The 23,004-nt window shown below is 36.2% G+C and overlaps 1 protein-coding gene across 8 annotated transcripts in view; it reads right to left on the reverse strand.

Moving 5' to 3' along the window:
- LOC143244577 (uncharacterized) overlaps positions 1-23,004 on the reverse strand; it is a 66,591-nt gene that overhangs the window by 21,362 nt on the left and 22,225 nt on the right. For 6 of the 8 annotated variants that reach the window (XM_076489511.1, XM_076489509.1, XM_076489508.1 and 3 more), the window contains one exon: positions 7,565-7,595. The exons of the other annotated variants lie outside the window; for them this stretch is intronic. Coding sequence is in view for 4 of the 6 variants with exons in the window: in XM_076489508.1 (XP_076345623.1) it covers positions 7,565-7,595 (31 nt within the window). In the remaining 2 variants the exon portion in view is untranslated. The remainder of the gene's footprint in view (positions 1-7,564; positions 7,596-23,004) is intronic. 8 annotated transcript variants of the gene reach the window in all.

Consider the following 23,004-nt stretch of genomic DNA (forward strand, 5'->3'; position numbering starts at 1 on the left):
CTTAGTTGTTGTTGTAAGAGGCTTACAGAATAAAAAAAAATCTTCTTTTATCTCGTCGTTCTTCACATAGCGCACAAATACAACAAGCTGGCTTAGATTGGAAACGTTGGTAGTCTCGTCGAGTTGAAGGCTGAATTTTGCTGGGCTTGAAATCAGATCTGCAACTATTTGAGCCAAGATGTCATCTCTCGTGTCATCTATTCTGCTGCTGATGGTGTCATTTGAAATAGGAATTTGGGGTAACATAATTTCAGCAGCTTTTCCCAGCATGATATTCGCCATCTTCAACGCAGCTGGTTTTACGAGTGCTTCACCAATGGTGTGTGGTTTGCCCTGCTTTGTGATCAAGTACACAACTTTGTACGATGCTGTGAGGATCGGTTTGTCGATGGGTACAAAGCCGAGAACAAGCAAAGTAGCCTTTTCATCGAACCTGTCTCTCTTTACCTTGAATTCAGCAAGCGTTGTGTTCTTGTATTTCCCATCTATGCAGCTTTAGGGAGTGTTCTCTTAGTTTTGCCGGTACTAGACTAGAATTGCTCAACTTGGCATTGCAAATCATGCATTGAGGATGCTGACTCCCATCATGTTCTGTTATACATGTGAATCCATATTGTACGTATTCGTCCGACCACTTTCTGTTTTTGATCGACATAGTTAGTATGAAGGGATTGAAAGATTAGGAAAAAAAATCACAAATGACGCACGATTACTACAGTCACAAGTCGACTGCTAAGCGCGCAAAGTTCCCTGCAACACAGATATTAAGGCCAAGGGATGTGACAGGATCAGCCGCAGCCAATGATGGCCAAGTGGAGCATGACGTTACGAATCATACGAGTGGGGTGAATGGAACAGACACACACACAGTGTGTATGTCTTGACCTCCGCCGAACCCCTGAGACTGACTCACCAAACTCCTGGGGTTCGATTGAACCCAGGTTAAGAACCACTGCTGTAGACTGAATAGTTAGTATGTGCTGGTGGTTATCTAGGCAGGCACAAGTCTATCCATTGGTATGCATATTAGCACAGTCCATCATAAGTGAAGCAATGGATATCAGTGACTACATTTATCAATATGTATGATGTTATGAAAAAGAATTGCAAAAAATCACACGGACCAGTGAGCTCATGACACAATTCTGCTATTTTACAAGTTGTGTTGGATGGAGGGAATACATGTAGCTTGTATTATCACATTATCTCAATCATATTGAGAAGAATGGATAACAAACTATAGAGCAGATGCTTGCAAAATTTGCTGATTCCAACAAAAGTGATTGGAACAAACACTTGCCATGCATCATGACTGTATATCGTACAACTAACGAAGCACTATTTCAAGGTGTCGTGTGATTCAATTCGATTAGGAAGTTAGAATGATTTGTTGATCACGAAATTAACATGACAAAAATGAATTACCATTCTCACTTTCCAGGTCCCAGAGAAATATTTAGTAGTGAAATGTTTCTATGGAATCTTCCAAGAACTGCTCACATTATCATGCGATGCCCACTCATAGGTATAATAAGTGATGTTATTAGTTCTAATACCTAGAAAATTTACAGTTAACAGCACTGTGAATGATTGCTAGGATTTTTAATGCACATGAAGAGAGAAATGATGTGGTCCTCATTGTCTGATCATTCAAGTGGTACGTTTTGCATTGAATTTTCACAATATTTAATCCAACAGTCAACTGAAGTTGTGTGCATGTAAGAGAAAATTTTACATATCCTTTACACATATATATACTCAATGCTAATTTCCCTTAAAATAGTTATGAATAAATATAAAATGCGCAGTCAACCGAATTTCTTGGATCAGATAACCGTATTTTGTCATTCCACGAGTTATTTCAATAATAGAATTATATTTCATTTGTTTTTAAGCAAATGATGAATATAATGCGTTGTTGGCAAAAATATTTGTTTTTCTATGTAATGGATGCTTTCAGTACATTAGAGTGCTCAGATTCGCCACTTAGCATCGTGGAGTTTTTATACTGAATGCCATCAATCCTTGTTGTTACTATAAAAAGTGTCAAAGGGAAGCTATTCAATGTAATTCACCGCAATTTATTAAACGATGCATGTGTATAATTCCAAACAACAACAAATATATAGTCAGACATGTTTTTCTCTTTAAGTGTTTTTTCATTTAGCTTCTCTCTTCTAATTTTTTTCTCCCAATTAGCCGACACAGGAAGTGCCATTTTGTTTTGTGAAATCTCTCTACGAAAAGAAACATTTTTATTTTAATAAGATTTCTTTTCTCAGATTGACCACACAGCACATACGAAGGCTGACAAATTGTTGTTGATTTCGATATTGGCCCGGCATGGCCTAGCGCGTAAGGCGTGCGACTCGTAATCCGAGGGTCGCGGGTTCGCGCCCGCGTCGCGCTAAACATGCTCGCCCTCCCAGCCGTGGGGGTGTATAATGTGACGGTCAATCCCACTATTCGTTGGTAAAGAGTAGCCCAAGAGTTGGCGGTGGGTGGTGATGACTAGCTGCCTTCCCTCTAGTCTTACACTGCTAAATTAGGGACGGCTAGCACAGATAGCCCTCGAGTAGCTTTGTGCGAAATTTCCAAACAAAAACAGATTTCGATATGAACGTTTAGGAATTGCAGAAAATGAATCTTTCCTGTACTCTTGGAATATAAGCATTTTGTTATATATAATATTTTTACAATTAACTGAGATACAGAGCGTGACAGACAGACACATATTTGGCTATTATATATATATATATATATATATATGTAGCTTTCACAAATGCACAGTATTGCGTTCTTTCTTAATACAGTTTTGAATCTAACAATAAAAGCACATTTCACTGATTTTATCTTCATTTATTTGTTTGTTATGCCAATTGTACTGATGAATTATATTACAAATATTGCGATAACCTGGCTAAAGAATTGTGGCTGAAATATTTTAGCTTTCCAGGGTTGTTTTGCCACTTACTTATTTTGTAAAACTGAAGAACAAGTTTAGTTACCCGTCTCCCAGATGACGTTACATTACGATAACTACGCTAGGAGAGATTACCATGGTAATGGTGCAAGTGCCAAAAGTAGTATGTGTAATACTACCAGTATATACGACATGATGCAATGTTAAAATACATACATACTACAATGTATACTTGCACATAAGTATGCGCATGTGTGTGTAATTACATACATATGTGGATGTTATATAAATTTGTTTATGAATGTTGTACGACACTAATAAATCAATTACACAAGGAATACAGCTGCCAAGCACTATAGAAGGAAACTTAAAACATGATATAAATATTAAGGAATTAAAATATGAAGCAAAGTGCAACTTCTAATCTAGTAAACCCATGATGAAGGTACAGCTCATTTAATATTTTAACTAAGGCTGGCAAAAATATATTTTCAGTTTTGACATTGAAATATTGATGAGGTAGTGGATTTTTCGTTGACGAGTTAAAAATAATGAGTGACTTTATTATACATTTGGAAGAAAGTGTCGTTTTTATTCACAGTTTTCAGTATTAGTAGTGAAGAATATTTTGGATCAGATTAAATCAAAATATTTCTAACTGTGTTAAGTAACCTGTAGAAAGTGAAATCCACAGAAAACAGGTTATGTGTATGTCAGATGCTAATTTGATGTACTGAGTGTTTTATTTGTTATGATTTAATATTTTCATTTGTTCAGATCGAAATATTTTATAATTGCAGTTACACTGAATATTTGATCACCCTCTGTTTCCGCACAAGGTGCATAATACTGCAGACTAGATGTACAGCCAGTGACAGAAAATAACATCCACGTATTGTTGCTTTGAAGTTGCTCCTATCCGTACTAAAGTCAAGTGGAATTGAGATGGCTATACTAATGGATTTCTATCGCTAGAAGTTAGTGATCGTACTGTAGGAACAAGCCTTACTTACTGTTTTGCCTTTTTATTCCTCAATTAGTGTCTGAATTAAGACACTATTTGAATAATAAAGAGACATGGGCATATGGGTTAGAGATAATTGTGTTGTGTTGTAGTGGTAGTGATAACTTTGTCCAGCTGAGCTGTATGCTGGTCAAGTGTGGGACCTTTCTGAAACCTGGTGGTTATACAGGACAGTCACGGATGCAGGAGATAAATAAATACACAACTGACAATATACAAGCGAGTATCCGTTTGTTTCAGAAATTACATTAGAAGAAAGCAGTAGTTTTAACATACTATCTAAAACTTGCTTCTAGAACAGATAGTGGACGTAGCCGGACTGTACAGCTTTGAAACTTAACTTCTAGCTGAACTTCTGACAGATCAAAATTCAGTTGACCACACATTTTTATTCTGACAGGTCTAGATGAATGATAGAAAATCAAAGTTGATCTTTCACAGACCTGGGAGAGCCTTGGATAAGGCAAAATAAATTATCTGACAGACCACCTCTATAAGGCATATGTCCACTACCATCCGGGAAGGTCTGCTGTTGGAATTCTATTTACTCAGGCTGAGTAACAAATTTTGTGCATTCTCTGTCCTTTTATTTTGATTTTCCAATGCTAACTTTGTAATTATACTTTTAAAATTTAACTGAATTTTATAAAAGTAAAATTATAACAATCCTTCTTCATCAGAAGTTATTTCCTCTTCATTTTACGATTTTGTGTATGAATGCTTTATACAACAAAAACAAAAGATTGTTTTTCCTTTTAGATAATGACAGCAGTTATCACATTACGTTCATCTTGCAATTTTAAGTTCAAGTGGTTTATGTGAAATGATTTAAAATACTGTCCTTCTTCACCAGTTAACAAAGTTGTAGTCATTGTTCACCTTGTAATTCTATGCATAGGTATTTCATGGGATATAAATTAAAAAATTATCCTGTTTTATCAACAACTCAAACGTTACTATTAAGTACCCCATATACTTATGACCTGATCGTTATTTGCTTCAATCTTAGTTGTGATATAATTTTATTAAAGGAAGTTTTATTATGTACTATAATTACGGGAACCATTGGAAGCTATTGTGTATGAAACTGAGCAATACACAAGGGAAATATAAATTTTCCTTTTCCAGGAACAATCTACATATTGTTCCTGAATTTCAGTTTATATACCTGAGCAAAATTTTGCATATGAATAAAAGATTAAAAGATACGATGACCACGTGATTGCATACACAATTGTTCTTCTTTTGAGACTGCACATAGTTGATATCTTAGGTTTATTTTAACAAAGGCTTTTTTGTAATGATTCCCAAGTATAGATTTGCGTTAACTTTTGAGTTGTTTTTCAGAGACGTCGATAGAGTGCGAATGGACTTCCATATGGGTCTTTGATCACGGAAGTCTTTCCGATTTTCCTATATGGACCCTGCCTAGCTTCATGTCATAATGATGCGGGGTTACAAACATAAAACCATGCCTGATGTGGTCTTTGGAACCTTCTCCTTGACAGGCTTTTATACAGCAGAAAATGTGCCGAAATGTACGATTAAATTAAATTACATGGGAATGGGCGATCAAGATAAGAAGTATAATAGGATACGAAATGGACATTGGACTTGTGGAACTCAATATGCGGAGAAATCGAGAGTGACCGACCGACAATAGGATTTTATGATAATTAAATGAAATCATTGTTAAACGGTTTTTTTATGCTCATTTTCTTCTTTTTTATTGAAGGCTTATGTGGTTTGTTATGTCTTTGTGTAGTATTAAATAAGTGTTTATAGGATTGAGAGCAACGAACACGAGTATCATGAACAATGCTCAGGTTTAAGTTACTTAATTTAATTTCAAAATTAAAATTAAGTATGGTCTGAATATGAAAGAAAGAGGAAATCAAAGCATATTAAGTGTTTCTAATGTATTTAGGTTAGGAAAGTGAAGGTCACCAAGAATTTGGAAAATATTCGTGTATGCATGTTTCTGACTGTACGTGTATTTTTGACAATAGGACATTAATTGTGGAATATGGGTTACTTTCTTTCACTCTACTACCTATTGTACTCGTTCACTTTGTTATGATGTCACATTCGCTTTCTTGTGGGAAAGATTTCTGTATGCGAGGTCACAATGAAGATGACGGCAAGTCAAATGATAGCTTGAGGATATATATATAATCTCCTTTGTTTTACTATTAAAATTACCATAAGTGCGTGCATACTTAGAGAAATAGCATTTTATATAGTGCTTTACTCTTTTAGTGTCTAACAAATAAAGTTTTTCAATTATAAAATTTCTACTAAAGAGTTCCCCCCTAGTAGGAACACTGTATTATAAAATGTACTTGTTCGCCTTTGATTAGTTTTTACTTTGCTTTAAAATTGCATTTGGTCTCTTTTTTCAAATTCAGTTTACCTCTGATACATTTCCTGATGTTCCATGTTCCAGAAGTTATTAACTCTTAGGTTAACAGTACACTTGTGAGTATCTCAATTAATAACAAATGTTACAACAGATCCTTTAAAACAAATAGCAAAGAAATATTCGTCTTAAAATTAAAATAAAATTTGTAAGTAAAAGAAACAATAAACGATACACTTTAATTATTTTATTTTCCATGTTTTGTATGACTTTATATGTTGAAAAAAATGAACTTTCAGAGTAGCAGTTGTGTTTAATGTTATTTACTTAATGCAAAATTACACAATTGGCTATCTGCACTTCCCATACCATAGGAAATGTAATTCCAGATTTTTAGCATTGCGAGTCTGTAAGTTTACCCCATTGGGGATAAGTAGTTTTCAATAAAAATATTTCAAAGTAATCCTAAGAGTAAATAAAAAAGAACCTTATTACACTGTCTTTTGCATACAAATGAATGTCTCTACCTTTGCTTTCATCGAAAGTAATAACTAAAATATTTAATCTATCTTGTTTATTATTTTCACTTCTTACACATTTATTATAAGGACGTTTGCATTGTTAGTTTAGTAAATGGATTTAGGGCTAATCTAAATCTCCTCAACTAGCTGAACCTCGTGAAATATTATTGGGTTTATGGCTGAAAATATCGTTAACAATGAGTGTAGTCAACTGAATAAACAATCCATTTTAACTGTTATAAGTGAAAACTTAAATACAGTATATTTAATTAGCTACATTCCATACCCAGTTGACTTTTAGTTATGATCTAAGTTAATGTTAAACAAGGTAATGGCTCATAATTTCTGTCTTTTAATGTAATGTTACTCGAAATATTTGCTAGTGTTTAAAAAGGCAATTTTAACTTAAAATAGATCAACTGGCATAAAATATATTCACATACAAGAATGTCACTATTGTTAGGTAGTGAACAAAATATGTACTAAACGCAAACTTATTTCATTCATTTACTTTGATTTATAAAATCGGAATTACATCGGTAACTTATCAGATGTATATAACCATAAACATAGTATAATTCTATTTTACGACTTTTAATCTTAAAGATCATACTTTCAATCACTTCACTATCATAATGTTTGATTAAACGACCATAAATATCTAATTCGATTAGAATTAATTTTAATTAAGACTTTAACAAATTAGCATACAGTTATCTAATAGCATTAAACCTTACCATGCTTAGGTGTGGACACAGAATCTGGAGACTAAATACGGAAAGAAAAAAAAGAATGGCAAATATAAAATAATAAGTAGTGTATTGTTATAGCATTTAATTTGTATAAGTACATTGCATACAATCATTCCATCCATAAATTTATGAAATTAAAAGTGAAACGTTATGTATAAACAGATTGGATACTTAGGTAGCAACGAGACTGAATGCTATGGCAGGACCTTTAATTCTCAACGTTTCGACTAAAAAGTCTTTTTCAGAAGATTTTGACACCGTGATGCCTTACAAGGATATTCGTGCAAATTCTTCCACTTTATGTTCCTAGTCACTTTGCCTTACCACATATTGATCGATCCATTATCGTCGTCTGTCGATGATCACCTGACCAAACATCGTTCCGCTTTAGTTTAACAAGATTTGCAGCTGCTTCCAATCATTTAAGAGTAAGCAACATCCATTGCTTTCCTCTATTATGTTTCACTCTTTTACTTAGGCACGTGTCTTGCTTATCCTGCATGTGTTCCTATCATGTACGTGTGTGTATCTTCTGATATTTGTTGTGTTCATTTAGTCTTGTTACTAGGTCTCTGCCAGTTTCACCTATGTAGACTTTACTGCATCTCTTTCCTGCTAAGAATAGATTATACCAAACTTGTATCGTTATGGCCATTGGCTCACCATAAAGTGCTGTTTTAGCTTTACTAGTAGTGGAGACATTGTAAGAAGAACATTAGAAAGGCATTGTAGGCAAACACTCGATGTGGCCGAGCTATATGGACGATATTTTACCCATAATACGAAGAAAACAAAAGTACAGACAACATTGCTGAGACTGAATGGGATACTAGAAGACAAACAGTTCACAGTAAAAGAAGAGCAAGATGAAAAGATACTATTTCTTTCCACTTTGATTTGGAGAAGTGCTGAGGTTCTCTGTGTATATAAAACAAACCAACAGAGACGATTTTATACACTTCTCAGCACATAACAACAAAGACAGGATGGCATTGGATTTCTTCCTGAGGGCATTATGAATATCCAGCCTAGAATTCTTAGATCAAGAAAATAAACACATAATGGAAGCTTTAAGATTTGGTTGGTTGGTTGATTTGGCCGTTTTATGGCACAAAGTAACTTAGCTATCTGCGCCAAACACCGAGCAAAAAGTTGACATTAAATTTAGTAAAATTCATAAAAGGAAATTAAGTTAAAACAAAACAAATAAAAAAAAACATAAATAGCATTAAAACCAACGTTTACATTTAGTCTACAGTGTTAAGAGAAAAACTACAGTAATTCAAGTTGTAAAGAACTTTATGTTGCATAATTGAAATCATCATAACTCGCCAGGAAGACTAACAGGTAAAAGTTCAAAAATCACCGTCAGCCACCTGAAGTTCGCCTTTCTAGTCATGGTTCCAAGTTATTTGACGTCACAACTGTTTCCATAAAGTAAAGTGATAAAAGTTTTAAAAGACTTGCATCAAAATTTTAATTATAACTCGCCAGGATGACTAACAGGTAATTCAAACAACAGCATTGGTTACGTGAAGTTGGCCTTTTCAGTCCTGGTTTCGAGTTGTTTGACGTTACGGCCATTTTCTAATTTCAAATCGAACTAGATATACTTTGATTCTTAAAAAAATCACATTAAAAAGGTCTAATGAATAAATTAAAAAAACACTTAAATAACATTAAAAAGATTAATGCCCTTTAAAAAAACTAAAAACATTTCCAAGCTGGACAGTGTCACCATCATCAATAACACCGTCTAACGTTATGTTATGCCTTGGGGACAGAACATGTTTAAAATGGTGCTGTCGTTGAGAGTCCTAATGATGACAAGACAGTAAAATGTGGCTTATTGTGACTTAAGTGTTACACAGACAATATATTGGTGCATCAGTCCCAGGTAAAAGAAAATGATGAGTTAAAAAACTGTGACCAATGCGCAGTCTAGTTAGAACAACTTCCTCTTTCCTCTACGGAAGCAAGACGGCCAAAGTCAAATATAGGGTTTTATTTGGAGAAGCTTGAATGTACGGAACAGGCACAGTGGTGATAGTGCCAGAACAGATAGATTTAGCCGCGGTATCGGCGAGATCGTTCCCGCGTTCCATGGAGGCCTACGAGGGGACGTACTATAATGCCAAACAAGAACACTGCAGCAACGCCAGGGTGTCGTGAGCACTATACCCAAACACCAGCATCAGATCTCAACACCAGTTGAAAACATCCAACACTGGTATTTGGTTGATCCTAGCTCAAGTTGAACAGCCGATTGACCCGTCTACAGGAATTCAAGGCCAAAGTGGTGTGTTAGGGTTGGTATCCAGAAAAACTGGATAGAAGTAAATGTTAAAGAGAAATGGGGCAGTCGGTTTTGAATATCGGCGTGAACAGGGTGTGAACTAACGTGAAGCGATTCCAGAGCCAGTAGAGAACTAAGCGAGTCAATATAAATAGTGCAGTTTGAGTACTGCTTAGATTCTATGTGATCCAGGGCAAAAGAAATGGCGTACAGCAATGTTATTTAAGGACAGACCCAATTCATCCAACTGCACCCAGATACGAAGGCCAAAAGGAACAATGACAGATTGTCTGTTCTGAAAAAGCGTGATCCACCGAGGAAGGAGAACACAACCCAAAGTGGGATGCTGTGGAAAGGATAGAAACTTTGAAGCATATAGTAAAGACAGTTGCAAACAGCAGAGGTATAAAGGAGGTTCATGAAACTCTGTGTACGAGCTCTGGACTGGGGAAGTGCAAAAAGCCCTGCTGTAGAGCCAAAATCCCTGATGATGAATGGGGTCCAGCATCTTTAAGACCGAGGACTTGGCAGAGCCATAGACCAGTGACCCATAGTCTAGTTCTGATCGAATACGAGCATGATATATCTTTAGCATAGAACATCAATCCACTCCCCATGTGGTGAACGAGAGGACATAGAGGATGTTCAGTGCTCTTGTACAGTTACTGTCAATGATAAGCCCCAAGAGCTTCGTCTCAGGGATCACATGTAGCACAACTTCACCGATATGGAGTTCAGGATCTGGGTGAATACCCCGTTGGCGGAAAAATGCATGCAAACGGTTTTAGAGAAAGAGAGAGAAGTTAAAGTCGTTTGCTGTGGTTCACTTCAATAAACGATTGAGACCAGTCTGTAGCTGCTGCTCAATATACCTCATGTTCGACAACTAACATGAGGTGTGGAAGTCGTCGACATAGAACCCGTTTGCAACAGTAAGAAGGAGTTGTTCAGTGATGATATTAATCTTTATAATGAAATGTGTGACACTCAAAACACAGCTCTGAGGGACTCCAAGTTCCTGTAGAAAAGAACGGGAAAATGTCGAACCCTCACGAACTTGGAATCTCCTGTCCAATAATTTATTTTTAATAAAAATGGGCAAATGGCCATGAAACTCATGTATATGGAAGTCTCGCAAAATGTCATACCTCCATGTTGTATCATAAGCCTTCTTAATGTCAAAAAATATTGATGCAAAATGTTCTCATTTGAGAAAGGCTTCTTTGATTGACGTTTCAAGTCGAATCGGGTGGTCCACAGTGGGTGAGAGAAGGTTGTTTGATTCGAGGAACTAAACAAGACGAGCGTTAACCATCCTCTTTAAGGTCTTACAGAGACAGTTCATCAAAGCAATTAGATGGTAGTTTGAAGGAATCTTGGGATCCTTCCTAGGCTTAGAGAAAGGTAGGACAATAGCTTGACGTCAGGCATCAGAATAAATATTTTTCTGCCAGATCCAGTTAAAAACAATCAGAAGAATAGCAAGAGAAGCAGGAGAGAGACGGCGCAGCATTTCATAGTGTACATCATGAAGTCTAACCGATCTACTGCCAGATTGATGAAGGACCAGCTTAAGTTCCACCAGCGTAAAGTGACATAGAGACAATCAGCTCGAAAGGAAAGACGTGACTGCTCTGCCAGAGTATTGATGGATAAAAAGGTGGAGGAAGAAGCAGAAGTGCTAGATACCTGGCAAAAGCTTTTACCTAGATATCAGCGACTTCCTGGCCACCAGCGAGCATGATCGAGTGGGCGACAGAATTATATTGTCCATTGACCTTTCTAATCTTGTCCCATATGACTTTGGTACTGGTGGTAGAAGATATGCTGGTTGTGAACGTAATCCAAGATTCCTTCTGGCTTTGACGTCTTACCCATCGAGCATGTGCACGGGCCTGCTGGAAAGCGATGCGATTCGAAAGTGTGGAATACCTACGAAACTTATCCCAGGCCCGTTTATGAGCCTTTTGTGCCACGTGGCAGGCAGAATTCCAATGCGGACGAGGATGTCGTGGAAAACGTGTCGAGGTTTTAGGAATACATTGAGCAGTTGCCCACATAATACAGTCAGTTACTGCTGCCACACAATCGTCTGTTGATGGCTTATAGACATTGGCAGGATCAAGTTCTGCGAGAGCAGTGAAAGAGGGCCAATTTGCTTGATCCAGATTACATCGGGACACGCGGGTCAGGTAGCATCGACCACGGTCAGTGTCTCTCAAAATTATAGAAAAATGATCACTGCCTCGTGGATTATTGCCAACCCTCCATGAAAAATGGGAGAATAGTGAAGGAGAGCAAACCGAGAGATGCATAGCAGTAAAGGATTGACTAGGTGCTTAAAAATAAGTAGAAGAACCAGTATTGAAAAGAGAAAGGTTGTGATCAAAGAGCATTTGCTATACAGAGCGACCCCTCCTATCAATATCAGCACTTCTCTAGAGGGGATGATGTCCATTAAAGTCCTCCAGGATTAAAAAGGGAGACAGCAACTGTTCAATGAGAACATCAAGGTCTGATTGATCATATGTCTCTCCAAGCAACAGATAGAGAGAACAAACAGTGATGGTATGACCCAAGGAAATACGGATGGCTACGGTCTCTAAGAGTGTGTCAAGTGGCAAAGACAGGGTGGACACATGCTGATCAACCAAGAGTGCCACGCCTCTATGCACTCGTCCATCACCCAACCTGTCATTTCTGTGCAAAGAAAACCGCTGAAAGGTGACTGTATCGGCAGGTTTCAGATATGTTTCTTGTAAGAAAAGACATACAGGATGGTAAGAAGTAATCAGTGTTTTGGTGTCATTAAGATTAGAATGTAAACCTCGACAGTTCCATTGCAGCAAGGTGGCCATTTTTATTTATGTGTAGGCGAATTGGTGGAGAACCCTTCTGTTTATGACAACACATTTTTCTTTACTATCTTTATTTGAGGGAGGTCTATCAACCTCCATGGATTCTGGGACGATTGGGCAGGTCTTTGCTGTTGGAAGAAGATTACAGTGACTTTGGACGTGAACAAATAATTGATTTGCATCTTGGGGTGGGAGAAGAAAATGTACCCGAGGAAATGCGTATTTCGAGAACCAAAGGAAGTGGATCTTTGGATTTGCCGGAATGTATGTTAGGGACAGAGATAGGTATTGAAGTTGTTTCATCAACTTATTTTTTATCAATGGAAGTCAAAAGACTTTTCATTTAGTTTAAGAAGTATTCTTAGATGAAGTACACCTGAAATGAAGTGGTGGACAGCAACTTTTGAGCATCAGGGTGAGTTATGTTGTGAATCGTTTTCAAATGCTGCACCTCTTTTTCTTCCAACCATTTAGGGCGAGAACGAAAGTATGACGGTTGAGAGCCATTGCGATTGAAGCAATGAGGGTCTGTTTTATACTCATAGGCATCGCGGCCCTGGCCGTCACAACGAGCACACGTGAGGGAACCACAGCATGACATCTTCAAGTGACCAAATTGCTGACACTAGAAATATCAGAGAGGGTTTGGAATGTATGGCCGTACCCTGCAATTAAGATAACCTGCCTTGATGGTGGCAGGTGGATGTGGTAATGTAAATGTCAGAATGAGGACATTGGTGATAATCGTTATTCCATCTTTGTGAATGGAGATACGCCTCACTGCAGAAACTTCTTGGGTGGAGAAACCGGCGAGAATCTCTGCCTCGTGGATGTTCTTCAAATCTTTCTCAATAATAACTCCTCATGATGAATTGAAAATAGCATGAGGTGTAGACACAATAGGTATATCCCCAATCGCCTTTGAATACAAAAGGAATTCACTGTGTTGAGATGGGGATATTTTCACGAATATGTCAGCAGATCGAGGCCTCGTTACTGACTCTGGAGAGCAAGCAAGTCCCTCTAGTCCCTTCTGAATGAAAAATGGAGACATTTGTCCTAAAGGTTTGTGTGAAAGAGAATGTAGTATAAGAAAATGAGGTACAACAAGTGTTACAGATGATGAAGATTGCTGCTTAGAAACTTCAAGACGTGGTCGTTTACCTATGGACTATTTTTTCACTATTTTACTTTTATGTGGAAGATCCATAGGATAAAAAGAAAATTCCGGTGCCCACTGACCCCACCCACCATGGATCCCTACGAGGGGACGTACTACAATGCCAAACAAGGACACTGCAGCAACGCCAGGGTGTCGTGAGCACTATACCCAAACACCAGCATCAGATACAGTGTCCACAACACCAGTTGAGAACATCCAACATTGGTATTTGGTTGATCCTAGCTCAAGTTGAACAGCCGATTGACCCGTCTACAGGAATTCAAGGCCAAAGTGGTGTATTAGGGTTGGACCCTTCAAGCACCAGGATCCTCTCCTTCCCTTCACAGGTCACCACGCACGACAAACACGTGGTTGGATATTTAGATCCCAGAAGAGGTAAACTGAAAGAACAGAACTTTCCCTGGGCTGATTAATGTGTAGCAAGGCAAAGTGACCAAAAACTTATTCCGGGAAAATCTGTATAAATACTCTTTTGAGGCAGTGCCATAATCTCCTGAAGACGTGTAGTCGAAACATTGAAAATAAAACATTCTGTCACAGCATTCATAGTCTCATTGCTAATTTAGTATCCATTTGTAAGCATAAATAATACTTATAAACAGGTAGTATAAAAGAGCAAAACAATTACATTCTACAATAGCTTATGACAGAACAATAAATATAGTTAACTATGCATGAAGTCTATTAGTTTTCATAAAAAGAACCAAAGACAAAAATTATACATTACAGGATAGGAAATTATTTATAAATACTTAATTTTTTCAGTCCACTCACATTAGTAACCATGGGAAAATACTAAGCTGTAAATCTATTCCCTACAATTGATCAACTTATTTAGGTTTACAAAGGCCTTTAAATCTTTACATATTTTATTAGATTAAATTAGACAACTGTAATCTCACCCACGATCCATTACTCAAGCCACAATGTTTTTTTTATCAGTATCTTGTGGCTCAGTATACCACTGGTTGCTACTACCACAAAGTTGGATAACTGTTATACAAGTCATTTGTTTACTTTGGGCGGACAAAATTGCAAGAACTATTTGCTGCCATCATTAATTTTGAACTGATAGACTAGAAGAAATGCATTTAGTTAACGCTTATAAGCCACAAAGATGTATAGCGCCATTTGTTATTGGTAATAACCACAGAATAAGACTAATATTTCAAAAAGAAATGATATGAGCTGTGCGTGGTATAGGTGCTCGTGTTCCTAGCTAAGAATGTAACATTTGTTTCACTGTAAAAATGCGCTCCACGTGTTGAGCCCATGAATGACAACAATATCCCACTATTTGACTAGACAAGAGTAGTCTAAGATTTGGGGAATGGTGTTATAGATCAACTGCTTTCCCTCTAGTATATCAGTTCAAGATTAGGAACGACTATATGCAGATAGCCTTTGTGTGGCATTAAGAAGAAATTTGGGAACAAATGAAACTACACGAAATGATAAAATTGCGATTCAAGTGTATCAGTGATAAGCGAATCAGCGGTTGCAAATAACAGACAAGGAGGAAAAAGGAAAACCAGCTATTAACCCTTAAAAGACCAAGGTTTTGTTGGGCTTTATACAACTGATCGAAGCTTTAGCAATTTCTCAATTTAATTGTACGAAATGTAAGGATATATGTTTATATCGACATAATTAATACAATATGCAATTAGAAAAACAAAACAAAAACTTCCCAGTTTTAGCAAAATATTGCACTTAGATGAACTAACCTGGATAAAATTATGATATACAATTATATTGCTTATGCGCAGTAACTTAACGTAGTAAAAATATTATTGCACATATATCAAATAATGAGGGCAAAATTATAATGAACTTGTTCTTCGATAAAATAATCTAAGTAAAATATTTTAAGTTAACTAAATGAAATTATAAAAATATTAAAATTCGAGGTAAAAATTATATGAACTCTAATTTTTTCAGTCTTCTACTATGTCCATTTCCGATTCAAAATCAGAATACTGTAAAATCAGCATTTCATATCCACTTTTTATCTCACAAAGGTCAAGAGAACTTTCTCTCAATACCAGATTTTGTAATTTCAGCCCAAGATACAAGCGTTTTCTAAAACACTGTTTTTACATACATTATAATGCTTCAAAGTTTTAGGTATATACACTGCTATATTTCCCTATTAAATGCTAAAAAAGTTTTTTATTTTTATTTTCCCTTTTCTTATTTTCATCTTTCGAAGCTCAACTCAAATACGTCGTTGAGTCTAACAACGCAAAATGCATATTTTGTCTTTACGTCCACTGGCCTTAAGAATTTGGCCAACAGTGTGTATGTTTTTAATGCTTTGTCATCTTTCGACGTTTAAACCGTGTGTTAAAGATTTATGTATTCACATTACAAGAAAAGTTCAGAAATAAGAAAAGAATAAGAAATATCCAGAAACTTCTCATTGGTCTTTTTTAAGGGTAGTAGTTGACGGAATGATTGGTTGACTTTCCATTCAGTTTAAACTATTTGCTTTAATATGATAAGACTATGCATGAAATAGTGTTATGTTGATCGATTTGAAATCTGAATACAATGTTAAACAATGAACAAATGCAAAGGTTGCGTACATTAATATTAAGACAATTTGGGTGCCTCACCATGTCGTTACAGTTAATGTCGTCACGTCCAATCATTCTTTATCTGATAACCACGCATCTGGACAATAGCCAAACAGCGTACTTTCCATTAAAAAATGTTATGTCCAATTCACGCAATTCCTTACTGTATTGCTTTTCCCTAATCCATCTAGTGTACACGGAGGATAGTTTTTCATTGGCCATTTTAAGAGTTCAACCATAAAAAAGTGCATATCCACTGCTTTTGACCACTTAAACAGCATGTTTTGGTATAGAACAATATAAATACTCGTTTTATTTCTCAGCTGCTTCACGTATGCGATGGTTGAACAGATAAATCGCACAAGATATTCGTGTACGTGTTACTTGTGTCACTTTTTCAGAAAGATATCCATCTTGTTTACGTTGTCTATTGTTGCTTGGAGCACGTGAACAGCTTTAGCCACCAATATTTGCATTTGTAGATTCTTAGTTGTTCCGAGACGCCACAACTTGTTTTTCATAGTTAAGTTATGACTTGTTGCAGGTATCTTTTCGGATGGTCTTGGTGTCCCAAGTTAATCCATATTCCTTTGAATTCAATGCTATATAATGCAAAGGATATCACTGTCTTGGAAATTTTAAATTATCGAAATGTTCACATCCTTAAGATCTGAGTGTGTGACTATTTTGCATCGGAAAGAAGTCTTACATGCTTCATGAAATTGCAATGAATTTTCCATAGCATCACACTATAAGCCCCCCCGCTAGTACAGCGGTATGTCTACGGATTTACAACGCTAAAATCAGGGGTTCGATTCCTCTAGGTGGGCTGGGCAGATAGCCCGATGTGGCTTTGCTATAAGAAAAAAACACAAAACACATCACATTATAATTTACGTAGCATCAATGAACGTCAATATGTGGTTAGCTATGATTCCTTCTATTATATCACGACATGTCTGCTGTGACTATCACGTGACTTGCTGTTTTGAATGTACAAAATTGTTTGAATATAGGTACTTGTAACGAATTTATCGTTATACGTTTATTATAATACCTACGCTTGTTTCTGTATAGTTGCCTTTTTTGCATGTGATGAATATTCTTGCTTGTGCATAACGCTTGTTTGTTTGTTTGTTTTGGAATTTCGCACAAAGCTACTCGAGGGCTATCTGTGCTAGCCGTCCCTAATTTAGCAATGTAAGACTAGAGGGAAGGCAGCTAGTCATCACCACCCACCACCAACTCTTGGGCTACTCTTTTACCAACGAATAGTGGGATTGACCGTCACATTATAACGCCCCTACGGCTGGGAGGGCGAGCATGTTTGGCGCGACGCGGGCGCGAACCCGCGACCCTCGGATTACGAGTCGCACACCTTACGCGCTAGGCCATGCCAGGCCAATGCATAACGCAAGACCTGTTTGTTCTCAAAACTTGTTAAGAATTATTGAAAGTGAAAATCAACAATACTTGTTTGACAAAAGTGCGCGAGAATATTGCCAAAAGTTCTACAAACTCGTGTGATTCCTATAAAACGGCGACTTCCCCGAGAGACAGAAGAAAGAGAGAGAATATTATTGGGTTGCTATGGTCATTGCGCTTTAGGCCTAGGAAGCTATAATTGTTATTAACGCCTATTCGTCGGAAAACTACAGAATTTGACCAGGAACGTTTACAGATTTCGAACATTACAAACTGTTCAACTTCAGCGAATGACTTCGGACGGTATTATTCCTTCATGGACATTAAATTTTTTTTGCTGGAAGGAATCAGCTTATGCCTGGTGTAAGACTAGTGAAGAAATACTTCGTTAGCTCAAGTGAGGTAAAAAAATGTCAACTCAGTTTTAAAATATTCAGTTTTAGGCCGGATATAAGACTCGGTATTGTTTGTAAGTTTGTAAAACTCTTGTATATGAGCCATTATTTGTAATAACTATTATCATAAACTGTGCTGGTTTGGTTTTTATATTAAAATATATTTTTGTTTGGTTTGAATTTTCGCGCAAAGCTACACGAGGGCTATTTTAAGCAGTGTAAGACTCTTGGGCTACTCTTTTACCAACGAATAGTGGGACTGACCATCACATTACAACAATCTTATAGCTGAAAGGACGAGCATACTTGGTGTGACTGGGATTCGAACCCGCGATCCTCAGATTACGAGTCGAGTGCCTTAACCATCTGGCGTATTTTTATTTAAAAAAAAAGGAAATTGCGCGTATCAATCTTGTTGGCAAATGGCATAAATTTAATACATATTAATATTTAGTTAACTACTAAGCTCAAAATTAAAATTTACGGTTATTTGAAATAGTATTACGTAATATATCGGAGGCTCGTTAGAAATAAATAATAACACGTAACAGTATTCAACCCTCTGAAGGTATCTGGACACTATAAATACCGTTTACTTGTGAGCCACCAGAAGGAAGGCAACCAGTCAGCAGTATTCTACTTATTGTAACCTCACTAAAGGATTGGCTATTACTCTCATTCCATATACACAGCTTAAATTCTGGAAGATATTTTATGGTATTCATGCATTCGAACCCGACTTGTCAGCTCTGAAATCTAGAGCTCTACGATAGGCCAAACCCTCACCTTTACTTGATGAAGCTCTTGTACAACTGGTTTAGCCCATTTGCAAACTTTATTGAAAACTTTTCAATTGCCTCTTACTGATGTCATATATTCGCAAAACAAGCTTTTAACTGGCGCTTGTTATCACCATCAGGTCACTAAACTTACTGCAAGCTATTATATACTATATATAATATAATATATACTATTATATATTATATACTGCAAGGCCATAAAGCACTACCTAAAGCTTTCTTTCAGCTACCTCTTTTTGTTGCTTGAGGTCTATAAATTTTGTTGCAGCACAAAACTTAATGCAAGTTTCAACAGCCTCTTATTGTTGAAGTAGGTCACTAAACATTATTTAAACTTTCAACCACCTTTTGTTGTTATACCAGGCCAATAAACATTACTATAAACTTTCAGTTGCCTCTTATAGTTGCATTAGATCAGTAAACTTAACGATGGCCTTGAAATATTGTTAGGGTAATCTTTAGATCACAAAACATTGTTGAACCACTTCAAACTTTCTCTTAGTAATTATGTATTAGGTTTTGAAGATGAATTAAATATTTTTCCGTAATAGTTATATCTGTATTTCACTCATGTCGATAAGAAAATTTAAGGATCACCTCAGATACTTTGTCTTTTTACTGAAATGAGACTGTTAATTAAACCCAAGTATGTTACAAGACTCAGTCACTAGTTTTCTTCAAAAAATATTTAATATGTTGAATGTCAAAAAGTTTACGCGAAAGGAAAACAAAACCCGAGAGTCTTTGGTTTGTTTTGAATTTTGCTCAAAGCTACACGAAGGCTATCTGCGCTAGCCGTCCCTAATTTAGCAGTATAAGATTAGAGGGAAGGCAGCTAGTCATCACCACCCATTCCCAGCTCTTGGGCTACTCTTTTACCAACGAATAGTGGGACTGACCGTCACATTATAATACCTCTACGGCTAAAAGGGAGAGCATGTTTGGTGTGACGGGGTTTCGAACCCACGACTCTTGGGTTAGGGCCTGTGTGTCTATGGTCCACATTTACAGGACCACTATAATGCTTTATTTTTTATTTCTTTAGAATTAAGCACAAAGCTACACAATGGGTTATCTGTGCTCTGCCCATGCGGGTATCGAAGCCCGTTTGTTAGCGGTGTGAGCCCGCAGACATACCGCTGTGCCACTATGATGCTTGAACTACTATTTTTCACTTTAACAGTTTAAGTACCATTGTCACTATAATGTAAGGTTAATTTTTTAACCCAATTACGAATGGTACTTAGTAAGACTACTTATTTATGTTCTCTAATGTAAATTTCGTTTTCGCTTTAGTAGTAGTGTCTTTACGAAATACTCGGATTCCCCAAGGGGTTAAGTGAAAAGTTTTACTTCGCGCAAATCTCGAGGCTGAGACGACTCTTTTGGAGCCCTTTAAAGTTCGGTTCAACCAACGGTTTCGGAGGAATTGCGTGACATACAAATACAGATACTAAATTTTATTATATAGATATCTCAATACATAATTTGTGGGTTAAATGTGCACAATACAAACCGTTTAACAATCAATGATGTTTTTGTATTTGTTATTTGGCATTTTATTCTTACTTCTGTTCTATTGAAAATTACAAATGACGAAAATGGGTGTGTAATAGACGTAAGGCCTTAGAAGTGGACACAAACGCTCAGGTCGTGAGTCTATTTCATTATAGTGAGTAGTTACCATGACTACAATAGGGTTTTAGGAAGTCACAGCTTTTTTCTTTATTTAACGCTAATAAATAGCATACTTGCATCCCTTAAAGATGGAGTAAGGTAATTTTCTGATAAGGTTTAATTTTTAACATTGAAAAGTAGATAGATACAACAACCAGATTACTGAACAATAACAATATGTATCGCCTCAAATACATAACACACAAACAAGGTTGAAGTACGAACTAAGGAGTGGTATCTTTATCAAACAAACACAACTAGAATTCAGCCTACAATCTGAGAATGGTATCTTTAAAGGGCAAACAAAGCTACGGAGTGTTAACGAAACCTTTAATGAACAAACAATGCTATGACATAGTATCAAACAAGGTAGGACACAAGCTACGCAGTGATAACGGCATCTGTTAAAGACAAACAAAACCAGGATACAAGCTTCAAAGTAATAACTGTTTTTAACATGAAAAGCAAGTAGGACACAAGCTTCAAAAGTAATAACTATTTTGAGCCATTTCTAGGTTAATATAACAGAAAACTAAGTAGTTATTTTGAAAAGGACTTGGATGTTGCCATAGACTTGTATTTAAAAAACACATTAAAAAGGTGCTTGTAACGAATATCCGGATATATAAATTTTAGAAATAGATAAAATCAAAATTTCACCACACGTACATACATGTTAGAAAAATCAATTACTAAGTTTTTAACTTACTTGGAAATTGTGAAAAAAATTTATGAAAAAAAATTCGGTAGATACGCATTTTAAAGACAGCTGATATGGGTATTAAAAGTTTAATTAAAATAAAGTACAGAACAACTTTTCGACCTCCTTAGATCATTTTCAGGTTAACAAAGAGTTTAAAAACTCTGAAGCTTAAAACTAAGACACTAGTCTCTAGTGAAAACCATATAGGTCTCTAAATACAATTAAGTGAAACAGAGGACCATATTAAATGAACTTTTGATGAACATAAGCCTGGTAGACCAATACGTGACTTAACTCAGCAGGCTGTTTGGTGACTTTGTTCACCGAACAAGAATAATCAAAACAACAGGTTAATTGTTGACCAGTAAATCACGCAGTTTTCAAGATCAGTTCAAGTAAAAGCACATGCTGTATGTTAATCGTTTTGTCTACAGTTTAAATGTCAATGTTAACTAATCAGATGCTGTGTATTAACATTTTGTAGGTAGCCGCATCAATTGATGATGGCCGCCGTTTACGGGTTAATCATTTGGTTTACTGATAAAGTGTAAATATTAACTAATCAGATGTCGTGTGTTAATAATTTTTCCGATATCTAAAGTGTAGTTGTTAACTAATCTGATATTGTGTGTTAATCGTTTCGCTCACAGCTATTGTGTAAATGTTGTTGTTATGTTGTCGGATGTTGTATGTTAATCATTTTGTTTAAAAGTAAAGTGTAAATGTGAACTATTCAGATGTATGCATGCTAATTATCTTATCTATAGTTAAAGTGTATATGCTAACTAATCAGACGTGCATTTATTATTTTGTCTACACCTAAAGTGTAAATGTTAACTAATCAAATGTGTTTTGGTCATTTTTTCTACAGTTAAAGTGTCAATGTTAACTAATGGTAAATTGTAGCTATTAAGTAATCAGATGTTGTATATATTAATCATTTTATCTATAGCTAAAGTATAAATGTTAACTAACCATATGTTGTTTATTAATAATTCTGTCTACAGCTAATTTCTTAAAAGTTGTTTTTGTTTCATCGCAAAGCTACACAATTAACTATCTGTCTCGGATTTTTGCGTCGTAAGACCTTGAACTTAAACAAGAAAACTAGCTTGTTGATTCGCGCCCTAACAGTTGTTAGTGATGAAACTTATGATACGTATGTAGCTTCTAGAATACTACTATGTTTACCGTATCCGAGTAAGACTTGTTGAGCTCTGTCTGTACTGTATGTTGCAGGCGTATTGTGTTTGAAAAAATATGCTACATTCTCAGTTGCCTTCACTAAAGGGTTTGAAAAACTACCAATGACCTATCGAGAAAATTTCTTGAATCGGGAGTTAGTATCCTCCATACAAGTTGAGTTATGATTTAAGTTGATAGAAACCTTATATATTTGTCTTATATAAATATTATGCATACTTGCGGAGCTTTTGGTAAGGTTTGAGAAACATTCGAAAAACCTAAGAAAAAAAATCCATATATCATACTGGGAAAACAGAGACGAAG

Source organism: Tachypleus tridentatus, chromosome 2, assembly GCF_004210375.1.
Source record: "Tachypleus tridentatus isolate NWPU-2018 chromosome 2, ASM421037v1, whole genome shotgun sequence".
NCBI classification, from domain to species: Eukaryota; Metazoa; Arthropoda; class Merostomata; order Xiphosura; family Limulidae; genus Tachypleus; species Tachypleus tridentatus.